At 40.3% G+C, this 25,013-nt stretch overlaps 1 protein-coding gene across 1 annotated transcript in view; it reads left to right on the plus strand.

Annotated features, from left to right (window-relative positions):
* The first annotated feature begins 7,102 nt into the window (after nucleotides 1-7,102).
* ANXA2 (annexin A2) overlaps nucleotides 7,103-25,013 on the plus strand; it is a 118,260-nt gene continuing 100,349 nt past the window's right edge. Inside the window, exon 1 of the mRNA XM_031555216.1 lies at nucleotides 7,103-7,351. Coding sequence (XP_031411076.1) covers nucleotides 7,103-7,351 — 249 coding nt within the window. The remainder of the gene's footprint in view (nucleotides 7,352-25,013) is intronic.

Genomic DNA, 25,013 nt, shown 5'->3' on the forward strand with positions numbered 1-25,013 from the left:
TAAACCTAAAAATAGACTCCAAGAGAGATAAATATCTGGCTTAATATGCTGAGCGCCCTTTGACACCCTTTGAGGTGCCCAGTGAAGTGATGGTGTTAGAGCTTTGGACACGTGCCACACTATTAAAAGTAATGGAGCAAGTTAGTTGGTAGCATTGTGAGGAGGAGGGGTGTCCAACTCTGGCAAGAAGCCTGCTGCTCCTGCAGGGCATAGATACCTCAGGGAAACCATGCCAGCAAAAAATAGCTTAAAGATAGGAAAACTGCTAGATTAATGGAACTGGTCCAATTTTTTCAGGAGTACATCTAGCCATGCGTCTAGAAACAATTTCAAAAGCCTTAATAATAAAGTTAATAAAGTCTGTCACAGTACTTACAGTCTTACAGTTAATAATAACTATGAAATCCATTCTGATTAATTTCAGAAAATCTATTGCTCTGCTTCTGTTCTCCAGTTAAATAATTTTGTTGACCAATTTAATTGCTTCTCCAAGGTCTAGGACTGCCTGATCATTTGGCTTTGGACCATACTTACAGTGTAACTCTGCATTTATGTATTGGTGGGTAACAGATGATGAAAAAGTTCTAATTTACTTTATAATATTATATGGAAAGAACAGAAAATTATTTAAATTTACCAGTAGTAGTAATAGCATTTTGTGAAACTGTATGAAATTGAGCAACCGTGTTTCGTACCTTAGCTGTAGCAAAATGAGTTTCTCTCTGTAATGCAGTGACCTTTGTATATGTTTGGATGTTTTGAGCAAGACTTCAGTTCAAGAGCAGAAGAGTAGATTCTGCTTTGTAAAACTTGCTTGTCCTCCAACTTTTTTCTTTGTCAGTAAGAGTTTTTACAAATATACTTGTTCAAAACAAGAGAATATTTATATCTTGGAAAAAGAAATGCAGTTTAATTATTCTAAGAGACATTTGTATCAGCTGGTAATTGCTTAGTACTAGAAATGTGAGTTTTGTTAGAAGTTCTTACCTGGTCTTAAAATAGGACACTTCTGTTGTTTAAGTTTCTTGTTGGTATGGTGAAAATTCATACACATGAACTTTTGAAAGCATGTGCATATGTGACTGAAAATGATTTTCATCCATCATTTTGACTTATTAAAATTTAATCTGAGTTATCTGAATGTTTCTAGAAAAGAGCATAAAAGGCCAGAAATGTGTAGCAGGAATAACACATTGATTTCTAAAGTTACTGTGCTTCTATGGCTGGCATTGCTCTCTTGCTATGTATTCCAGGAGGCATGACCAAATCTGTATACTTGCAGACTTGTACAGACTTCAGTGGGTGGTTCTGGGACCAAGCCTTAGCTGAGTGCTACCAGCTGAAGCCAAAGGACTCCCATGCAAACAAAGCATTCTTATCCAAAGAAAGGCAGATTTCTGTTGGGACTGGTGAATCTATTTCAATCAGCATAGATTCAACTTCCTTTAAAGCAAAATATAGCTCACATTTTGCCATCAGTTTCAGTAAGATTGAGCCCTGGCCCTCCGTACTATACCAGTTGGTTCTGCAGGATGACTCTCATTCGTTCATCTCTTTCTACTGTGAATGTGGTAGTGGGAGATGTTCAAGCCAACACCAGGATCATCAGTGAAAGCTGTGGAGTAATAATAGTTAACCCTTAGAAGAAGTTTCCTTATGGGCCATTGCACAAATAAATACAACAGAAAGCTAATAAAGGCTCCTTAGTGATGCAGCTTGGAATAGACCTCATTTGATTTAGTATCATCTATGTATTTTGGAGCAAAGCTCCTAAAATTATTGCAGATAATACCTCAGAATGACTTTGTTCTTCAACTGAAAGCAAAACCGACAAACGAAAAAAGTACAGAGGTGGTTAGATAATCTTTCTTCTGTATTTGAAAGTTACAAAGTGTCACATGTCTGCTCAGGAGAGCAACTATCGCAGGGGTAGGAGGATGCACAAAGACCTGGCTTCTGGCTGTGGATTCCCTATGTTACCAAATGGCTCTAGTTTTTATGCTGTTGCTGGAACATGAGATAATAATAGGAAGCAGCAATCGAATAGATTGAAGGAAAGATAAAACCCATTCAGCATCTTCCATTAGGCCTAATCTAAGCCCCACACACTGCAGGGGGTTTCCCTACTCACAGGCAACAAAAAAAGGGAAAAAAAGGAAAAAAGCAAATCAACCATAGATTTTCTTTTTTAAAGATTGGAAATATGGTGAATTCCTAATCTGGGTACAAGACAGGGAGAAATGTGAGAGTGCAAAAGGCAAAAGTTTTGACAGGATGGAGAGAACTGTCTTCTGATCTGTCTTGTTACCAGAAGGCTTTGGGGAAGATTTCTCTTCTGTCACTGAACTTCAGAATTTCTCTAGGAAAGCAACAGACATCAGACTCTTTCTGGCCTGCTTTCCATCTATTACTAATCTGCCTGACATCCTTGTGTCTTTTCACAGAATCTGCAAGTCATAGGCCTGGCTTTCACAGACTTGTATGAGAGCAGAACTTAGTCACAAGGATGCCTGAGGGAGATGGTACTCATGAAGGAGTGCAGTAGTGTAGCTGCACTTCAACAGTTTGTATGTAATCATTCTCTGCTTTAAGGAACCGATGCTTAGTGCTCGATGATGTAAGGTTGCTAAGGTGTTCAGTAGCAGTTGCAACTCGAGTCACTATTGATCCTTTTGTGGACACTCAGAAATGCTGATGTGATGGCATATTTAGACATATTGTGAACTGAACCCTGTGGAAAATAATTCATCAAAATAAAGTGTATTTTATTGCTTTGCTTTTGATTGGTCACATCAGTGTCCTGGTTTGGTTTGCAGTGAGGCAATGCGGCTGAAGTTACATCAAACCAGAGACAGAGGCAGGAGCTGGAAGATGAGGTAGGAAGGGCAGTAGATCAGGGTGCTGTGAAAGCCAATGACTTCAGATTACAGAGCCCTTCCTTTGAGAGTTGGTGTTGGAGCCTTTTGCTACACTTGGATCTCACTGAGAATTTCCAAGGCTACCTACTTTCAGGTTAAATCCTTACTAGAAACTGCGTCTACATCATCACAGACTGTGCAACAGAACTGGTAACTGATGTGGGCAAAAGATATCCTTCATTAAGAAAAGAAAAAAACCTTTCATCCCACTTGGTAGGCAGCATTTTATGAAGAAAATTGAAGAAATTAATTAACTATAACAGAATTTCACCTCTTTAACCTTAGCTCTTGAGCAAACCTGAGCTAAATAAACATCTGACCATTCAATTTCTTCCACTTAAGGTTAACTTGAGTTTATTATTCAGGCTACTGCCCTTGTGTATTAGGCAAAGCATAAATTATGCATACTAATTACCTAGGATGGAGCACGACTTTAATGAATTCTTTTAATTAAACTGCAACACAGTGCTTTTGTAGAGGATGGTCTATATTTCATCCTTAAACTATGTAACCTTCATCTTTGTCTGGAGAGATCACACATTTGAGTTGATTTAATTCATTTAAGTAGCATATACAAAGAGCATCCTAGCCTCGCTATCACCAGGAAATTTGAAAAAAGGTCTGTGTTCCATAGCAGTGCTAAGAAATCAGCTTCCTTGATGAAAAGTTAGGATTCTGACAGGAAGGGCCAACGCACAGGAAAAGAAAAGGAGTCTTGAAGGAATTAAGTTAAGGAATAGCATAATATTTGTAACTTTCAAAACAAACACACAGAGATCATTTCACATGACTTCCCACTTACTGTTTATCTTAGTGATAAACCAGCAAAATTACCTTGGTCCCTAGTATGTTCTTTGCTTTCTTGAAAATGATCAGGCCATAAGAACTCAATGTAAAAGTTATGCTATTACCCAGAAAGAATTTGTTCCCATTGACAATGCCAATAACTTGCTAGCAGGAATAGCAGCAGAAACATCATAATTGCCCACTCCCGGTTATTTTATGCAATGAAATTCAGAAACTTAAAATGCTTTTTCTTTACCTTCTGCTGAAGTTCATTATTTTGTTCTTGTTATTTACCTGCTGTTGGCAATTTTGGAACTTCTGTGGCTTCCCGTAGTCCCAGGAATAAAAATGATCAGCAGATTACATCAGCTGACAAACAAGCTGCTTGCTCAGTTTAAGAGAAATGTGGTAGCTGTTAGTAGTCCATTTATGAGGAAAAGTAGTAAAGGTTGTCTGTCTTGACATCTATTCTGTTCAGTCTGTCCAGGTCACCTGGCTCTAGGGTGCATATAAACCAAAATGGTAAGGTGCATTCTTGATCGATTATGCTGGCAAATTCATGTCCTCTTTGCTCATAGATCTACTGCAGAACTGTGTCCTTTCCTTTGGGATCCCAGTTTGGTGCTTTGCTATTTGTGCAGCAGCCAAGATGTAAATCCATGGAAGCAAATGGGAATTTGTTATTTTAGATTCACTCTCATGCTTGTCCTTTGCTCCTATCAGCACTCTTTATTAAAGTGTTTCATACATTTTTCCTTCCTCCAGAAAGGAATACCTGCCCCATACAGTTATTCATGTACTTACCTCCTACCACAGAGAGCACTTTTAGTAATATGTATGGGAAGCTGCCTGGTGAAAGGCCACACAAGAAAGGAATAATCATGATCCTACGTGTTCAGTATATCCAAACTATTTTTGCATACTTAATTATATTTAATCTGAAATGTGATACAAAGATAAACGGCTAATAAAGCAAATACGTAGCATCACTCTAACTTTTAAGATTTGTGTAAATATTTAGGCCTCCTAAATATTTAGGTTCTCTGAGGACTTCTGCTAGCAACAACAGAGTTGAGCATTTTGTAAACAGAAGAAAAGTCTGGACTTTGGTCACTGAAAAGAGTTAAAATGGTTGTGCTTGTAATAAGTGATCCGTATTACTCCATGTAGGCAGAGACAGATTTTAGGAAGTTGGAAAATACTTGCTGGCATTTAAATTTTGCATCTCTGCCTCCGATTCAGGGAATTAATTTTAATATGTGCTTTCGAACAGATTTAATCTCATCTGCACTTCCCTGCGTGAATCTGCAGTTTAGGTTTTGCTCTTAGTTGCAGTAATTCCTATGTGATTTCAGTTGTTCCTTGATGCCATTATTAGCCATAGGCTTGTCTTCTTCAGGGTACCTACAGGCTGTGCTCTTATATAACATATGTTTTAACAAACCATCTGGCTTTAATGGGTTTCCCAAGCGTCTGCTATCTTACAGCCTGTCATATTGGCAGACATAAATGCCCACAAACCCTCTGTCTGGCTTTCTCCATGGGTCAGAGATTCTTGGAATCTCCAGATGGAAGAGTTAATGTGGTCAAGAACAAAGTAGGTTATAAAACCAATGGAACGTTATTGGTGTAGGGATGGGATTGAAACAGAAGAAGTCAGTGCAGTTTCTGTGAGGGCCCATGTCAGACACAGGTGAATGGAACAGGCTCAGCATGACTCAGCTGATTCAACAGCTCTGTTTCTTACACTTGTACATCTAATAGCCAAAGAAGTTGGTCATGACTCCTGCAGCTTTTTTAAACCCCATAAAACACACACAGCAGAACAAAGATTGCAACCAAATCCTTTCTTCAGGCCGCCATGGAGAATCAGCCAGAAGGTTGTCGTGTTAGTTGACAAAACAGGTAGTAACCAAATACAAAGATCAGCATCTTTAAGCAGAAATGATAAACAACAACAAAACACTTTTACAAACTAATTTCTTTAGTGGTAATGAAAGACTAATTTCAGTGATTATTGCATGTCTTTGGACTGGAGAATAGGACAGAGAGAATTCTCCTCTCTGCTTTCTCTATCATGTTGTAAAATTTCACTATTTTTCGTACTTGTGAGCTAGTAGAAATCTAACATAAAATTACTGCCTGTCCAAATAGGCATAATTCCCAGCTTTAGTGTATTCCAAAACCCCATATATTGAATATGTGCTTGAGCATATCATCTGGTTAGGAAAGGTGCATGTGCATTTTTTATCTTTTAAACTCTTGAATTTCTAAATCTCTGCTGTCCAGAAATTAGTTGACCTATCCTTTGACATGCAGTGATTAAATGAATGTGAATCTGAGACCAACTTCCATGTCGAGCAAATGATTTCTGCTTTGCCAAATCCACAGCAGAAAAATAGTACCAACGTTAGCCTCAGAAATTACTCCAGCTTCTGGAAGCTGCTGAGGGAAAGTGACAGAGAAGAGCCAGGGAATGCTGTCACTCTAGGAAGTGGTGGAGGAAATCCTCGGATTTGCCTCAAGGGGTTTGTGGGAAGGTTCCTCTAGGAAGGCAGTGTGTCTGAAAGCCCAGCTGAAGTGTCTCTATACAGCATGGGAAATAAGCAAGGGAAGTTATAAGCCATAGTGCACTCAGAAAACTTTGATTATATTGCCATCACAGAAACGTGGGATGATTCACGTTACTGGAACAATACAATTGAGGGCTATAAGCTTTTTAGAAGGGATAGGCAAGGCAGGAGGAATGGGGGAGTTGCCCTCTATGTTAAGGAGTGGATTGACTGCGAGGAGCTCCCTCTAAGAAACAGCCAGGAAAACAGACAGAGTCCGTGAGTTAAAATTAGGGGTGACAAGCTGGAAGGGATCCATGAGGTTCCTGGAGTCCACTGATGATAACTTTCAGGTTCAAGTGTTCGACAGACCGAGCAGAGGTGAAGCGTTGCTGGAACTGGTGCTCACCAATATGGAGGAGATCATTAGAGATATTAAAATTAGAGGCAGCAACTGTGCTCTGGTTGTGTTTATGATTTCAAGGAATGCATACCTGGCAAAGAGTGCAGTCACAACCCTGAACTTCAGGAGAGCTAGCTTCAGGCTGTTTACAAAATTGTTGGACAAGGTCTCCTGGGAAGAAGTTCTTAGAGACAAAGGAGTTGAGCAAAACTGGCTACTCTTTAAGGATGCCTTTCTGAGAGTGCAAGAGCTCTCTATCCCTCAGAATAAGAATGCAGGCAGGGGAGGCAAGAAACCAGCGTGGCTTGGCAAGTATCTGATGGGCAAACTGAGGGAAAAAAAGGTGCATGTACAGACAGTGGAGGCAAGAGCATATCACCTGGGAAGAATATGGGGATGCTATCCAGACTTAAAGAGATGGGATTAGAAAAGCCAAGGTGCAGATGAAACTGAACTTGGCAAGGGATGTTAAAAACAACAAGAAGGTATTCTATAGGTACATAGACCAGAAGAGATGGACCAAAGAGTGTGTACCCCCTTTGCTGAATGAAAACAAAGAACTGGCTTCAACAGATACAGAGAAGGCTGAAGTACTCAGCCTTAACATGAGCCAGCAGGGTGTGCTTGCAGCTTGGAAAGCCAATGGTGTCCTGGGTTCCATAAGAAGAGGGGTGGGCAGCAGGGACAGAGGGGTAATTATTCCCCTCTACTCTGCCCTCGTGAGGCCCCATCTGGAGTACTGCAACCAGGTCTGGGGTTCCCAACACAGGAAAGATGTGGAGCTTTTGGAGAGGGCCCAGAGAAGGGCCACTAAGATGATCCGATGGCTGGAGCACCTCTCCTGTGAAAATGGGCTGAAGGAGCTGGGCTTGTTTAGCCTGGAAAAGAGAAAGCTGTGGGGAGACCTCATTGTGGCCTTCCAGTATTTAAAGGGAGTTTATAAACATGAGGGAAATAGGCTTTTTACAAGGGTAGATAGTGATAGGACAAGGGGGAGTGGTTTTAAACTAAAGGAGCAGAGATTTAGATTAGATGTCGGGGGGAAGTTTTTTACTGAAAGAGTGGTGAGGCGCTGGAACAGGCTGCCCAGAGAGGTTGTGGATGCCTCATCCCTGGAGGAGTCTAAGGCCAGGTTGGATGGGACCCTGGGCAGCCTGATCTAGTACTTGATCTAGCAGCTGGCAACGCCGCTTGTGACAGGGGATTGGAACTTGATGATCCTTGAGGCCACTTCCAATCCAAGCCATTCTATGATTCATAAAATGACAACAGAGAATACTGTAGCCAAACCTAATGCTTTGGTTTCTGAACAGATCATTTTCTAGTTCTGTGATGCTGAAGAGCAGCTCCCTGCACTTTCTTGATGGTCTTTCCAGCTCTGAGAACAGTCATACCAGTAATTCTAATACAGACCTTGAAATCCTGAGGATGAAAGGAGTTGTCTATCCATTTGTTTATAAACCTCAACTCTAAAACTGCAGTATAATTGCAGCTGCAACTGGGAGACAATCAAAGCCTGTAGCAGGATGCCTTTTTGAAGAGAATCTGAGAACAGGAATTACCTGTGTAGAAAATGAAACCTAAGATTAAATCTTCAGAATTATCTTGGAAATTACGGTTCAGATGTTACATAAGAATTAGGATTCTATATAAAAATCATTGTATTTTTTTAGTTAATTAGTTTGACAGTTTTTATCTACCAGGATATATTGGTAATAGCTTCATGCCTCTAGTTTCAGACAGTAAACTCACTGAAAATAATTGGCACACTGTGTGCTTTAAAACCTGGCTTGTTCAGGTGTCAGATTCTCAAGGTTTATTTGCTCTGGAAGCTCAGTCTCAAATTCCCACAGAAAATGTTGCTTTATTGGTTTATTGGTATTCCAATGGCAAAATTCAAGAATAGTTTGGCTACCATCACTTGAAGCTAGGCAATTTGCTGTGAGATTACTATTTTGGATTCAGATTATAAATCAAAGGATTCCTCTTTTTGGTCTCAATGGATAAAAGAGTTATTTTAAAAATTCTCCAGAAGTAATCTCATATGCATAAAAGAGGTTATAAGCTCTATGCTTGTAAACTCTCTCTCCTTTGTCATGAGAACACAAGCTGAAGTATATAGCCTGCCTTCTGACAAGTCTGAAGCACCGAAAAGAATTATCCCAAGCTTTCTGACATTGGTAGAAATATATATGCACAATGGGCACCTGCAATCCCCCAAATAATTATACTTCTCCTTTTGCATCTTTTATCAATGCTGAAAATAAAATGTGATAGTGAAGTGGTTTCCTAATTACAGGACTGATTTAACAAAATGCTTTCATGCTTGTTTGAATGAGGACCAAATTATTCTCAAATTCATCTAGATTCTTTATTGAAAGGTCAAGAATTGCTATTGAAAGACACTACAAATGAGATCATGTAACATTAGTTTGAATGAACTGCACCTCTTCTTTCATAAAAGGTAATACTCCAAGGACAGGTTAAGTCTGGTGATTCAGATGTGATGAGCTAAGCAGGAAGCAGTTATCTATTGCATGAACATTCAACTTTTCCTATTTGGAGGTGGGCTAAAGGAGGTCTACTTATTCTCAATTTCAGTTAAGTCTATGGAGACGAAGGGTAGTGAATATTAACACCTAAATAATTTACAACTCTGCTTTAGATTAATTTGGGGTAAACAGAAGCAGAAGATGATAATAACCCCATCAATCACTTCTCAACCAATTTCAAGCAATGCCATTAGATTCTTTTTATAGACACACAGCAACTTTTCCAGAGCCTCAGCTGACAAGCTAAGTAACTCCTAAGACAGGTTAGTTCATTCTTTTCTGATTACTTCTGTAGAAGAGTGTCAAGAATGAACAAAATAGCTGTGAAATATCCTGAAAGGACCAACTTTTAATTGTTCAATTTCAGTGATTGTTGTTTTCATGTTCCAACCAAAAATAGTTCATGGAAAATAAAACTCTGTTGATATTTTATTACAATCTCCAGAAAATGAAGGTTTTTTAAAAAGCAGTGCTTGGCAACTATGAGCATGTATGCAATCAGTGGTGTTAACAAAGACTGTGACATTGTATGCTTTGTTTAGGTTGTACTAGCCTGCCAAATTTGTTAGCAGCTTTCCAAACAGAAAGGAACATATGGAGCATGCCTGATTTTAGAAAGTTTGGAGCCTAGCAGTTATTATACTTGTTCAAATGCCTGTAGCAAAGAGCAGTTTGATTTCACTGGGGATCTGCGAAGGCCCAGGGGTCACTTCATTTACTATTACTCAAAGGCGCAGGGAGCAAGTGCTAAATGCTCACTTTGATTTTATTCAGGTTCTGAATTCTACAGTAACTTAGTAGCATAACAAAACAGTAAAAGCTAAATTTTCTTTTTCAGCAAATAAACAGGAAATATCTGAATTGCATTGGAATACACTGGCATTCATATAGATCTATTTCCTGAAATCCTTCCACACTTCTGCCTGGAATTTCCACTCTTCTGTAGATGTTTGGCCATTCCAAGTCAGCCAGCGCAATAAAGCCAGCATGTGTAATGACTGGTGTGTGGCTGCTAAATTGCAATTATCTTAATGACATGCATGTAGCTAGGGGAATAACTGAAAAGTGTTGTTGCTTTCCTTCAGACTTGTCCCACTGCAGGTGAGAGCATTTGTGGCAAGGTGGCTAAAAAGCAATGTCTGTGGTAGCAATTTCCCATCTCATTGTTTTAATCTGTCTATTCTTTCCTGAATAATGCAGGTCTTGTAGTTTTTTTTTTCTTAAGATTTGTGTTTTTTTTTTAATGATTAAGTTATAATTCATGTAATTAAAATTTGAAACAAAGTATGAAAATATCTGAGCATATGTTAACCAAGAGATAAATTCTCCTTCCTAGGCTCACTTAAGGGATTATTGACTATCTGTAACAGCTTTTTGGTCAGTGTGACTTGGGTAGCGAATGGCGATGCATTTCCTGCGAGTAGCCTTTTGTGAGGAAATTGTCTGCACCTTGGCTTGGGTGACTTGCTATCTAAGTGAGAAACCAGAAGCAGTTGCTGATCTGAGAGTAGTCTGAGAGCAGAAACGATGCAGAGCTGTGTGAAACTGTCTTGTCCAAGCACACAACTGGTTTTGTGATATATTTTTTATTTTTCCAGTAAAATCAGGGTCTTGAAAAGGGTTTCAAGTGCATAGAGCTCCTGCTGGTTCAGTTTGAATGAGAGGGCTCAGTCCCCACAGAGCCAAATGCAGTATTGAGATACTAAACATGGGAGGGAGGCGTGAAGTTAAGGAACGTGCAGAATGTTCTGACAAAGATGTTTGGCTAATACACTGGGAGAGTCATCATATTTAGAACATGCATAGAGATAGAACCTGGAGCTTCTGAGTTCCACTGTGTGCTTTGAAAAGTGCCAATGGCAGTAGCAAGATGTTAATACTGTAATAGAGGAGAATTTAGACGTGGCAGGAGACAAGTATGTGGCTAGAAAGAGAGCTGCTGATTCTGTTAAATCAAGCTCTATTAATATTGAGAAAATGGAATCTCTCCCAGTATTATGAGGAAGTGGCAGATGAAACTGTAATGGCACAATGGCAGTTAAAATTTCACAAGCTCATTCTATGTAAGGCACTTCTTTACTGATGCTGATTGCTGAATTTGGTTAGAAGAATGGAAGCTATACAGAAATTTCCCAAGAGTTTTGTTTTCTTACATATCAAACTTTCAATTTTGGGGCCATTGGCCCTTTTAGAGATAACGTTCAGCAGGATCAATGAAATGCTTGAAGAGAGCATTGTAATTAAGTGCTCTGTTAGACGAAGGGGCAGCATCTCTGGATTATAGTGTTGTTAGCTGTGATGTGACCTACATGTAGAAAGATGAGAGCCTGGCAGGGGGAGTTGATGTGTTTCAATAGAACCACTCATGTGCTTGGAAAAAAAAAAAAAAGAAAAGAAAAAGAAGATTAAGATTGGGTGCATAGTTTTAATAAATTAATTAGTCTTGTAGCTGCATATTACTTACTGCATTCAGTTTTTTTATTGTGTGCACCAAGTATTTTTTTTTCCTACTTTGGAACATTGAAATTTAGGTCACAGTGGACTTTGTGACTTTATTCTCTTTAAATCTTTATTCTTACTTGAAGTAAATAAACCAACACAGTAAAGAGAGCTGATAGCTACTCCATCTGTATTATGGCACACAATGATGGCTGGAAGTTAAAGGTTTGATATATAGATCTATTTTTTTATTGCCAGCCCCTGCCCCTGAAGAAAGTATTAAAATTTCCAGATGAGTAACCAAACAATAAATAGATGAGACAGTTGCTGTGAATATCTGATTTTTTGCATAATAATGAGATATTGCTGGATAATACACTTTGCAGTCCACAGTTTGTCTATATTATCATTTTGATTGGACAAATGCATAAGAAAGATATATAAGTAGAGCCACACAGAGTCTTTTATTGTAAATTGATTCAGTTTAGTTAAATTTGCAGGACATTCTAAAAACAAAACCAAATCCAGGAATACATCCACATACATAATCCCATCAGCATTCACTTGCATGCATATGCACACATGTAACACAATATACAGCCAATACCTGGTTTCACAATTAATTATGTGCAGCAGAAACATGACATGCAAACTGCAAGCTCTTTCTCATGCCAGTTAGGGTAGATTTAGGATCATATTCAGTTATGTCCTTTCTTGCCACTCGGAAGGTTCGAAGAAACACATGCAAGGGAGCCTTTCACCTCATAGCAAGGCCTTGTCATTACCACAACAGGCCAATGCAAGGAGGACTTTAGGGTCAGTCTTGAATGGTGGGGTGGATAGGTGAACTCCTAATTGCATTCTGAATGGAAACAAAACCAAAAATTTAGCCATACTTATCTTTATGGACAAAATATTAATCCACAATGAATCTTCAAAGGAATCTGTAATCTAGAACCACTTTGGTGCAATTTTATAGGGGAAAGATGCTGCTCCTACTGAATTCACTGACAGATTTCTTATAGTTGTGCCATGCACATAAGGGCATGTCACTGTTACCACTGTTAGAAGATGTCTAGCAGAACTGCCAGTAGTAATGTACAGGTCACAGCTTGTCCTCAGTTAGAAAGCTGATTGTCACAGTTAAATTAATACTTTGTCTTAATTCATTCCAGGCCTGTTTGCTTTGGAATTTTAAAAGAAAGGATCAAGATGGAATTAGAATTCTGTTTTCTTTCTAGGAGAGAAGAAAAAAAAGAACAAAAAAAAAAAAAAAAAAAAAGCTTTATTTGAACATAGTTAACTGTTTTGTGCCTTTGACCATGTAATCATATAATCTGAACAAGGTTTGTTAGTTCAGTCTTCATGATTAGTTCCTTCTAAAACACAAGATTCCAGCTCCTTTTGTTGTTTTGTCCAAGTCCTCTAAATCCTAGTGATGTCATCTTGTTGTTGCTTCTTGCTTTTTGTCATGTTCTTACATCTCTCTATCTTCCTGTCTTCTACAAGTTTTCCCACAGATGGTTGCTTCCTCCCAGTTTCAGGAGGGCAAGGATGTATTTCCTTCACCTTGCCCTACTGGTGAATGCAACAGGAGATTTTGTTGTGCAAACAAATGAAAGATTCTCACTCAGGGCCCAGTTTCAGACCTGCTGAGCACTAGAAACTCAATGGGAAACAACTGACTGCAACATCTGCTGGCTAAGCTGAGGAGCCAAATTATCTTTGCTTTCTTTTTTCCTTTGTGTACATGTGTGCATGTGCACCAGGTAAGAAATCTAAACAGTGGAAGAAATAGTAAAGAAATCAATAAACACTTACATGTGTTCTGAAATAATGAAATCATTCATAGCCATCTGCTCTCCTCAGCAAAACAGAGATGAAGACTGTTGCTGAATTACAGAATCTTACATAGCTAATGTATTACATCTCTAATAATACACATATTATTTATGTTAGGGAAGGACATGTTTCCTAATGGTTCCTCCATATCAGATTTATATAGCAGTTGAATTGAGTTCCTGTTTCTTCAACAGGGAACATTCATGATAGGAAAAGCAGTGCAGGATTTTCCAAGAGATTGAAGTACCCGTCAGAATTTCCATCATGACCAACAAAATAAGTGCTCCCATGCACAACCATCAGTGTTGTATCCAGAAGCCATTTAACCAAAAAGAAGTGGGACAGATTCTAGCCTAATTACTCACCTGCAGGCAAAAGGTCCTGTGCTGAGACATTACATCTGGGCTGTGTTCCAATTCAGTTCTTCATAATCCCTTAAGGCATGGGTGTCCAAACTTCTGGCAACCCAACAAAGACATAAAACTAGTGGGATATTTGGCATTCATTTCTTGTGAAACTGCTGCATCAGTTTGGTTTAATGGAAGTGGTTGCAATTCTTAGTGAGTTCTCAATATGTTTGTCAGAGATTTTTGATGAAATTTTACTCTTCCTATACTTACTCCTTGAAAACTGTCGTTCACAAATATACATACTGTTAAAAAAATTATGACATGAATTTAGCTGTGATTGTGAAGCTAGAGATATTTTTCTCTGGTAAGATAGATCTGAAGGTCTGATAAAGAGACGATCAAATTTTTGATTGAATATCTGATTGCAACTCTATACATCCCAGTTGAAAATTCACACATGATGTGTTTATACTGACTGAAAATCGAATTGCAAATACACCAAAAGATTGATGATTTTTCACCAGTGTTGAAACCTGTTCTCAAATTCCTCTATCAAAACAAAAGCGTGGTTAGAATTTTTTCTGTTCGTAGGCTTGTGTTTAACCAGTGTATCAAAATACATAAAATTATTTGCCATATTTGAGTTGGCTCTGCACTGTGCCTCCCTGTGTCCTGGTTTCAGCTGAACATTGCTAATAGCACACCAGTGGTTTGGTTGTTGCTGTGTGACAGGCCTGGGCTGGGCTGCTTGATGGGGAAGAGCCAGCACCGTGATGGCATGGGGCAGGAGGCGGGATGCAATGCAAGTTGTGGGCTGTGTGTGGCCCACACCTGCTGGCTGGACATGCCTGTCGTAATGCCTAGCAGATAAAGAGGCATTCTGTGGATTCTTCCTCAGTGATGCAGTTCCATCCCATGTTTATGAAGCATAGATGCAAATTCAAGCTTTACAACACGGACTGCTTTCATTGGGCAACGTGGCATTCCCTGCCTGGTGAAATTAGAACTTACTGCATTCGACCTCTTTTGCTCTTACTGTGCTGCTGGAATTATGTAATGCCCGTTAATTACATTTTAAAGATTAGAATGTGGATAATGGTTAGCTGTCTTCGTGAAGTCATCAGACTAACTGTACTGTAGGTGTGACATCTTTTCTTACTGGAATTTGTTTCATTCACAGAGTGATTTTTCTGTTCAAAACAACTGTCGTGCATCCTTTGTACATGGATAATTACATAAGCTTTCCAATTTATTCACGTATTCTAACTTACACAGAGTACCAACTCATCCCAAAACCTCTACTCACACAGACAAAAGACATGAAATACTTAGATAAGCCTAAATGTCAACTGAAGCATGGAAAGAACAGTCCTGGTTGGTGAGGGCAGTAGTGCTGTAGCTTGGAGCGTGATGTTGTTCTCTGTAAGCACTGGTGGTAAAGACTGAGTTGAAGTGAGTGGTTCTACGGAGTTTTCTTGAGTTTTCTTGTCCTCTCATTTTCTGAGGTTGCACTGGGAAAGTATGGGGCTGAGGAAACAGAAACCATCTGTGCAGGGATTTTATACCGTCTTCACTCACAGCTTCTTAAGCTCATCTTTCTAGGGTACAGTCAGGTACTCAGTCTGGCCTTAAGTGAGAGTCTGGCCTCTTGCTGGACTTTTCAGGCACTTGGCTTTGCACAGACACACAGCAGTAAGCTACTTCCCTCCAAAGCTTATCAGCTGTGCTGTTTTTCTGATGCACAGGCTTCTTTCAGCTGAGCTTCTTATTTCCCAGCAGTTGTTTTCTCAACCATAGGTACTCTTGTAATACCTCCTACCATAACATTTGAATTCTTCACAAGCACTTGTGCGCTGCTTTGGGAGGTGTTGACTTTGGGAAGTGTTGTTGGTTTCCTTACGGGCACAAAGGAGCTCTATATGTAATTATTGTGGCAAACAGTACGTAACTAATGTGTCAGGACTACTAGCTATAAACGTACTCAGAGACTGGAGCAGGTAATGTAGGTTGTTGTGAAAGCCTATTTAGAGGAGAGGGTATACATAAGCTTTCAAGGCAGTTGAGGCCCGTATCATATGGTCTGGGTGCAGGAAAATGGTTGTATGTTTGCCTGCAATTCCATCTTTTGTAAGATCCTGAGGACACAATATGGGTCTGTGAGTGGGCTGGCAAATTAACCTCTTTTTCCTAAGCTCTAGGCATACCCACTGCTGCTTGAACAATGCTGTCTCGTAACTGCAGAGTCAGACAGGGGAGCAGAGGGCAGACAGTGTCCTGGCCAGCAGGGGTGGGGATGGGGCACCCATGCAGCCCATCCTGCTTCAGGATCTGGCGCTGTGTGGGTCCACGTGCAGGCCTGTGCCCAACAGGGCATTGCTCCACTTGTTGACTTGGGGACTTGCGAATGCGCGCTGATGTACGATTCTCAAGTGTGCTGTGTAGCAGCTCTTTTTTTTCCTAGACAAGGCAATTCAGCTTCAAACATCTCTCTCTTATTTGTAAGCAGTTTAAACTTTACACTCAAGTTATCTTCTTTTTCCCCAAGCTTGTAGTTTACAGGGAAAACCATCAAAAATAAGTACATAACATGTATACAAACCCTTAAAATCTACCAGAACCTTTAGTCTCCACTTGTTTTCCTTTGTGGTATTTTGTTTTATTAATAAGGCTGGCTCTATATGCATGACAAAATAAGAAAGCTATTTCTGATGAAGCAGACGAGTCTTCGTTAGACATCAAATATAACTAATATTTGATGTCATAAATATTAATAGCTTACATGTCTTTAGAATCAATTGCAAACATTTTTTTTATTATTCTCTGCTATTTATTTTTTCACACTGAACTACTGGAAGGAATTTTCCCCCATTTCTCTGTGAAAAAATTCATCAAGTTCTGCAGGCCTGATTCCATCTTTTGAAACCTCTTTTTAAACTATTTGAAATAAGATTTGTTCAGTGTGTTTTGCAGTGTATGGCTAATCTGTACCCCAGCAAAGTTAACCATTAGTGTCATGCGTCAGAAATGAGTGTATGATAGCCAGCAGTTTGGCTGTCTGGACTGATGTGGAGATTCCTAGAATAGAACAGAGCACACTGTCTGTGGGACCAGCGCACAGCATGGCCACTCACCTGGCATGCAATCTCTTGGGCAGTTCTCTACAGGTACTGAACAGTATTTGGCATTTCCAAATAGGAGTGGTTTCAGTAAATCTGTGTTGGTCTTCCTTAAAAGTAGGAAATGCCTCTTTCTGAGCTGAATATCTCCATATCTTCCCTTGACTGTATAGACTCCTGTTTAGATCACAAACACTTTTGATGTCTGGTAGACAAGTAATGACTAATATTATCAGTTGAACAATTACTGATGCAGGAAGCAGAGTCTCCCAGAGATTACCTATCTGTACCTGTTTTTAATATTGTGGTTGGGATCCAAGTTAAAAGATCCATACATGTGCTAAGGAAGAGGATTCTTTGCCTGAGGAGTCTTAAATACAAGATAAGGAATGTGCCAGTGTGAGGAAAACAGTTGTTCTTTCAAGAATTACATGTTGCTCAGTGTATTTGTGCATGTTTGTTTCTAGGGGACTTCTTTCTTTCATGTAAATAAGTTTATAGAAAAAAAATCTCTACAAAACCAACATTTCACTCTGCCTTTGCCTTTGAGTCTTTGCTCTTAATAAGCTCAGCAATGACTTACTGACTATTGCTGCAGTAAAACACAGTTGCTGTGTTACAGACTCTACTGGTGACATATTCCAGTTGTTTTTCTAAGATGCATAGAAATGATGGAGCACCAACTTAGTTCTTATAACCCAGTCCTTCCTATTGCTACTTTAGAGGACTGCTGTGCTGTCTGTGCAGTCAGACCTCTGATGACCACGTGTATTAACCCTGCCATTTTTCTTCTCTGGCTCCATGCTCCCTGTGGTCTCCTACAAAGGCCTCTGTTTTCCTTGCAGTTCTCCCTCTTCACAATGTGCACACATGGCACTGGAGGATGCAGCAGATCAGTAGACAAAGATAACCACAAAGCCTTAGATTTCTAACTAGCCACTCACTCTGCTTTGGACAGCAAGCACATGAGTGGCTTTTTCTAGGTAGAAGCATTTTTCAGTACTGAGTTTCGTGGGGTGATGGCAGCTTTGAGGCCAAAAGATTACCCAGTTGTTACTTTCCTTCCAGAGTGCTGTAGCCATGGAAGAGGACAAGGCTAGAGTCTGCATTTACCAACCCACTGACTTTACAGAACTTACCCTAGAAGTTACGTGCAGAGAAAATACAAAGGACTTGATATCCAGAAGATTAGCTTTCCGTTAATTGAGCTGCCATTAGAAAAGTAGTTCCCGTTGAAGTTGGTCTTTTGTCACCTGATAAATGTTGAAGGGATCAGTATATACTTAGGTCAATGGAAAAAATAAGATCTAAGCTTGTGCTGGGAAGTGTGGCAAAACAGTAAATATCTTTAAAAAGAAAAGAAAAAAGGAAAGGAATGGAAAAAGAGAAAAAAGGAAGGAAAAGAAAAGGAAAGCAAAGCAAAGAGACTTTCAGAGCATAAGGGAAAGAAATCCCTTTCCGAGTGTGTGGAACATCATAGCTGTTGTAAATAGGCCAGTCCCAAAGAAATCACACATGTTCCAAATGGGAAGAGATTATTTGCTGCATCATTTTAGCATGTTTGATTTATCAGTAACTAATGGAAAGTAGACAGGGGCTTTGAACAAAGTAATTCAATGTGTCAAAAGCCCAAAATTTGGCATAAAAAATGCTTTACTTATGGTATATTCATATGGTGAGAACATAGGTATTAATGAACTCCATTCTAATTCTTCTTTGTAAGCGGCATTGCTAATATACTGTTATTAAACATAGAGTTTAAAGCAATTAGGACAAAGGGTAGGACAAGGAGAAAGAAGACATTTGAATATTGCACCATTCAGAGCAAGAACTTAGAGACTGAACAGAATTGCCTCTAGCGATGAGTTTGGTATCCTCATTCAGGTTTTTAGATAATTTGGGGGATAGACTATTTTCTTATGCAGTCGTAGTGATCAGTTGGTGGTATTTGCTGAGCGTGGAAGTTTTAAACTTGTCTTGGTGAAGGAGTGGGGTTTATGAGTATTATGCCTACATTCTCTCAGTCACCCCAAGCAATGTTGAATATTTTGTCCGGATTCAGTCAAAATTGAGAGGAGCTCAGTAGAAGCTTTCTACTGAGCTTCTAATTTCTTATAGTGTTTTCTTAAATATTTTCCTAAAACATTGCCTGGATAGAAAACCCAGGTTCAAATTAACCCCTTCTTGTGGGAAAGGCAGTCTGAATTCAATCACTATTTCATTTTGTTTGGCAGCTGTGAACCAGTCAGCAGGTGCATCCTCTGACAAGTCAGCAAACAGCTCAGTGGTAGGCTCTCACTTAGGAAATAGGAAGGGAGGGCTCTTAAAGCAGGTATGGTGTAGGGAACAAAGGACATTATCTGTAGGGAACCAAGTAAATCTATTCTGGTGCTTACACTACAATATGCTTTTCAGTTCTGTTCTGTGTTAGCCATCCCCACTGATATCAACAGGAGTTGTATTGTGGGTTGAAAGGATAACAGCATAAGGACAGTGATGTACAATCTTGAAAAGCCTCTGTGTCCAGAGAGAGCTCCCTGAATGCTCTTTCTAATGGCTCCTTACAGAACTTACAGAATGAAATCCTAGTACTGCTCCTGCCAAGGTCATGGAGACAGCTTATGAGAACATATTGAAGTTTTCATTGTGTCAGGGTCTGGATGTTATTGTATTTGAGAAAATACCTAATAGCAGTACTTTTGCAGCTCTTTCTCTGTTGATTTTTCCAGTGATTGTGTGTTAATTATACAGTTTCAGCAAGTGAATGAAGAAATGGAAACATCCAAGGGTAATCTGAATCATTTGTTTCAGAGAGTTGAATATGTTGCTTCTCATTGCCAATAGCTTGGTGACTCCCAGGGAACTGATGAGTAGATGGAACCTTATTGCCTTTCTTTTCTTCTCTCTTTCTTTTGAATTGTCCATAGAGACTCAGAAATGTGCTTATATTGTGAAAACAAAACAAAATTAGTCACCTTTTCATGCTGATTGACTTAATCTTAACTTGCACGGTGATTTCTGTGCACATAGCAGATAATTGCATACATTGTTCAGCAGTGTAGGAACTTTGTATATAAACTTCTGTCTTTCTCTGTGTGACTAAAATGAGACCAGTTCTACTGGCTTGAAATAAGGAGTCTGCAAAAGAGGTATCAGGAAGTTGTGGAAGAGATTTAGATTTGCTCAGGCAACTTACTGTAGTTATTATAGCTAAAATAATTTAGTAGGTTTTTCCCTTCCATACAGACAATAAGAATCAGTCATAATGCCTTCAGAGTCAAAGGTTATGTAGAAAGAGAGTTCATGCAGGATAGGTAAATATTTATAAGAGAAGTTTTCCCTCCTAAAATTTACAATCACTATTTACTATTGCAGAGAAAGGAACAGTGAATATAGCGTGCTTGGAAGAGTGAAAAGTTTCCTAAGGCCCACAGAGAGGCCAGGTGGTGGAGCTTCTGCAAGGCAAATTTAAGTCCTGCTGCTATGGCACAAGCTTTTCAGGTGTATGAATTACCTGTGCTAACACAAACAAATGACCAAAACTCCTGCTCCAAGTTCTGCTGAGCCAGAGGCTTCCCTCTCAGCTGTCGCTGTGAATACAGGCATGGTTCGCATCCCCCCACTCCACAGAGGAGAAAGGCTTTTATCATTGCTATGCTGAGAGGTTTAGGGAATTCTCCTTCATGTCAGGATGCTCCAAGCTCAGGCTTATAGCAAAGCTTGCTGGTTCTCTATAAGATGGTTCTTGGCCTTCATAAGAGGTATTTTCACAGCTAAAGTGGATGAACACTGACAGCTTCTGCTTTGTATCCTCAGAAGCTGAAGGAGAAAACAATGCTGAAAATAGTATTTAACTCTGTGCTGCTGACCTCCTACCCAACTGTGCCACATCCATATTCACAGAACCATAACCTCCCTGGCTTGCATTGAGAAATAAGGACGCATTGTTAATGACTCAGATTCATCCCATTGAGTTTCTTTGCAACGGCATTTGACCCCAAAACTGTCCTTTTAAGCAGTATCTCTGTACTTTAGAAGAAAAAAAAAAAAGATCATCTAGAGCTTGGTCTTGGAGAAACAGTTTGAGTATTTTGGTTGTTTTCTTTGGTTGTAGGAACTGACGATGCAGGCTGATCAGGACAACAGACTAATTTTGAGAGACTTTTATTTTGGACATAAGAAATAGTGGCACTTAGATGTATATGCAGCCCTCACTGCAAAGGCTAATGAATGATCAAGAATACTTGATGTCTCATGTTTTTTTTTCTTTTCTGGTGCTCTCGGTGGTTGTATGATCTGACGGTTCTGTCAGGGACTTTGTGGTCTGACAAAGCTTTAAGTTGCTTAAGAAATACACTTTGTTTTATAATTCATGCCTGTGACCAGTGAGGGAAAAAAAGCTTGTTTTCCAATGCACAACTCCAACATAGCAATTGCAGGTAGAAAGAGCTGACCAGTTGGATAGAATTTGAGTGCTACAGGCAGAATAGGGCTTGTTTTCCAATGGTGAACCATCATTTGAACGTGCAGGAGGTGCCCCTGGTGACTCCTGCTTGATGACTTCAAAACAGCCTGATCTTGATGGAAACATTTCAGAACAATTCCAGGCTCAAAAATAAAAGACAGCATATCTTTGTATATCCTCAGAAAGGAAAGGGGAAAAAAAAGCATCAAGGAGAACTCTTGAAAGCCAGGCTCTGGAAGCAGAGCTTGATAAGCAAGAGGATTTGGAAGGCATGGCCCAAGCCATCTTAGACAGTAATGGGATTTATAATATGCAGCTCTATAGAAGCAGTAATAGAGCTTGTAACTATATACAGGCAGTGGAGTTTATTGCTAATTGTCCCTCACTGGGTTCACTCAGTGGGTGAAGAAGAGAATAAGGTAATTTCTGGAATTGCTTGATAGCAGTTGGAGGTGTCCCCTCTCCGGATTTGCAGACTGTAGCTGTGTGGGCACAGCAGGACTTTCAGCCCTCTTGTGCTCTGTTGCCTGTCTCCGGACTTGCTGTCTGTCCTGTGGGAGCATAACCAGCCATATGGTCTGATGGAGCTAATTCCTGTCTGTATTGCCTGGGGCTGCTGGCATCCATGAGCGAATGCCTACACCATCACCAGGGCAGCAATTGGAAAAAATGTGGCTGTGTAGATGTCTGCCATGGAAGCAGGGCCAGCAAGCCTCGTCCTATGAAAATAGATTACACTGACAAAGTGTGCTTTCACTGATGTGACTGATGGTTTAAGTTCTCCCAGAAAACACCAAGAGCTTTAATAAAGGCATAACTAAACTTACTAAGGAGTTTGCCAGTATAGAAATGCTACAGAAAACTAATGGATCCTTCACCCTGTTAGATCAAATCCAACCAACGTTTCTACAGTGGAGACATGGCCTAATACTGTCAGGTTTAATGTCATTAGTGAAATTCCATCACAGGAATTCATCCACCCACTCTTTGAGTGATGATTTCAGAAGAAAATCCGGTGTTAGTAGCTCTGATGGTTACGTCACATCTCACAGCGCCTGGTAGCTTTCCTTAACAATCCTGGAGAATTGAATATTAGAGTATCTCAAATGTCTGTTTTGTCGTTTGAAAAAGAGGGAGAAAGTACATTGGAGATCTTACTGAGGGATACAAAAAAACAGATAACGTAGTTTTAACCCAAGCACAGAAAAGAGAGTCTCTCATGTTTTTCTTGTTTTATCTCGAAGTATTCAGGACTGTGATTTTGTTAATGCACAAAATGCTTAGTCCACAGCCTGAAAGTTATCCTATGCAATTAAAAAAGTGGATTCTGAGCTGCTCTTCTTTCCTCCAAACACTCAAAAATCAGACGCACTTCAGTAAAAGAGGAACTTAGAACCCAGTATTCTGAGTTTGAACCTTCCTTGGGCAGTTCTGTTGGTATATGCTCTAGATGTGACTAAAAACAACAGAACATTTCTGGCGTATGGTCTGAAAGCACTAGGCTAACATTTGAGGAAGAACAGAAAAAGAACTTACTTGTTTTGCAGTTTTCAAGCACCCATAACTATGCAGGATTACAGTGCCTGTGTATGTACTCTATCTGACCTACCCTGTCTGCTGGCTGATGGTGACCCCCAAATGAGAGAAATATGAGAAATATATGAGAGAATATTTGCCAACTTAGAAAAGCGTTTGAATGTTCTGAAAAAAAAAAACTTGAGGGTGATATCCTGGCCCCATTTAACTTACTTCAATTGATTTTAATGGAATTAAAATTGTTCTCTGAAATCCCCAGTTAATGTATAAAGTGCTCACAAATATGGCTAAGGTGAGCTCTGCTATGGGGAGCAGGCTCAATGACTGATGGGGTAGGAAAACTCAGAGCATAAAGAAAGCAGCAAGGCACAAGCTCTTCCCTCCCTACAGAACCGTTCATCACAGGGGTTGTGTCTCTTTTCAGAGAATGTACTCACACCAATCTTGCGAATCACAAATGATTGAAAATGCCTTACTTGGAAAATGTGCCTTTGGATATCAGGGGAAGCACGTCCATGGTGTTCAGCCTTATGCATCCACTTCTGAGAGCAGATCTGTTTCTCAGAGCCTCCAGACAGATCTGGCCCTTCTACATCTGTGAAGGATGAGGAAGCTGCAGCTCAATGAATGAATTGGTATTTGTTAGTGTCTCATTAGAGTGTTCTCTATTAGAATCTGTTAGAACATTCTCCTTGCCACCAATGTAATGTAAATTTGGAGCCCATTTATATATAATAGGGATCAGTATCCTCTTGATCATTTTCCCTATTCTCCAGAGAACTTCCTTAGCCTAGAAATAAAAAGATGTAATTATGAAACAGTCTTCAGCCAGGGCTCAAGTACATCAAGCACAACCAAGAGGAAATACAAATTGTTTGTTTGTGGGCTCCTTCAGCAGGACCACGCCAGCCTAATCCTATCCTTCTGAGAGGTCTTTCCTGGTGTAAATAACCCCACGTGGCAGAAAGCTAAGGAGAGCACAGAGCCCCGAGTGGAGCGGGACACAGCTCTGGCTGGCAGGCTGTGACTGTGCAGCCCCATGAGCTCCAGTCCTAGCAGGAGTGTTGCATGAAGGCACACAGTGCTGACTGTGCCTTTCGGCTCCCCAGCACTCTGCATCTCATCGTGGAGCTGAGGAGTTGCATCTGGCAATTTCTATCAGATCCACAAAGGATCAAAAACAGGAGAGAAACACAGGAAGATGTGGGAAGGAATGGGATGCAGCTTTTGCTCTGCTGAATAGAAAAGGCAGATCTGTTCTTTGGAAGCCCATGAGCTGTGTTTGTTTGAAGAGATGGTTGCCCTCTGCATGTGGCTGGCCGTGGAGGTTGCTTCCCTTGCTCCCAACCCGATGTCCTGCAGCAGACTGCAGGGCATGTAAGGGCGTTTCCATCTGGCCTAGTGTTGACCTGACATTTCCAGCACATATTTTTGGCCAGGGTTGGGAGGAGCGTGCAGCAATGTTCAGACATTTCTGAACAGAGGCTTTGGAGCTTTTGTGGTTATTTCAGCCGAGTTCGCGTTTGTTCCGTGTTCGGTTGGAGATTCATTGGCACTGCCAATAGTAGGAATAAAATGGCCCTGCGGTTATTGGCCTGGGCTGTTAGAACGAAGAGCAGATGTGTGGGCCTGCTCATGGGAGCAGCCCTGGGACCAAGAGGTCCCGAATGCTCCAACGGGCACCAATCTGCTCCCAAAGTTGGAGCCAAGGCTGCTCATGACATGAGGCTGGGCAGCAGGACACGGCTCAGAGTGCAGCCACAGCCCCGCTGGACGGCCCGAGCACCGGGGAAGTGCTGCCCCTGAGTGCTTTGGTTTCATCGTCGGGAAAAATATTTACAAATAAGCCTAATGCATGCGGGTGGTGAGTGCCGCGTAGGTTGAGGGAGTGGAAAAGCAGTTTTCCCGTGGCGTGAGATTATTCTTGGCCGTAATGCCCCTCTGAGGAGCCGCGCTAATGAATGCAAAACACTCGAGTTACTACTTAATAAACGCTGAGGCCCTCCTAAATAGCGCAGAATGAAGGGCCTTTATGCGGCAGCGGCCGCAGAAGG

The sequence above is a fragment of the Meleagris gallopavo genome, chromosome 12, assembly GCF_000146605.3.
Source record: "Meleagris gallopavo isolate NT-WF06-2002-E0010 breed Aviagen turkey brand Nicholas breeding stock chromosome 12, Turkey_5.1, whole genome shotgun sequence".
NCBI classification, from domain to species: Eukaryota; Metazoa; Chordata; class Aves; order Galliformes; family Phasianidae; genus Meleagris; species Meleagris gallopavo.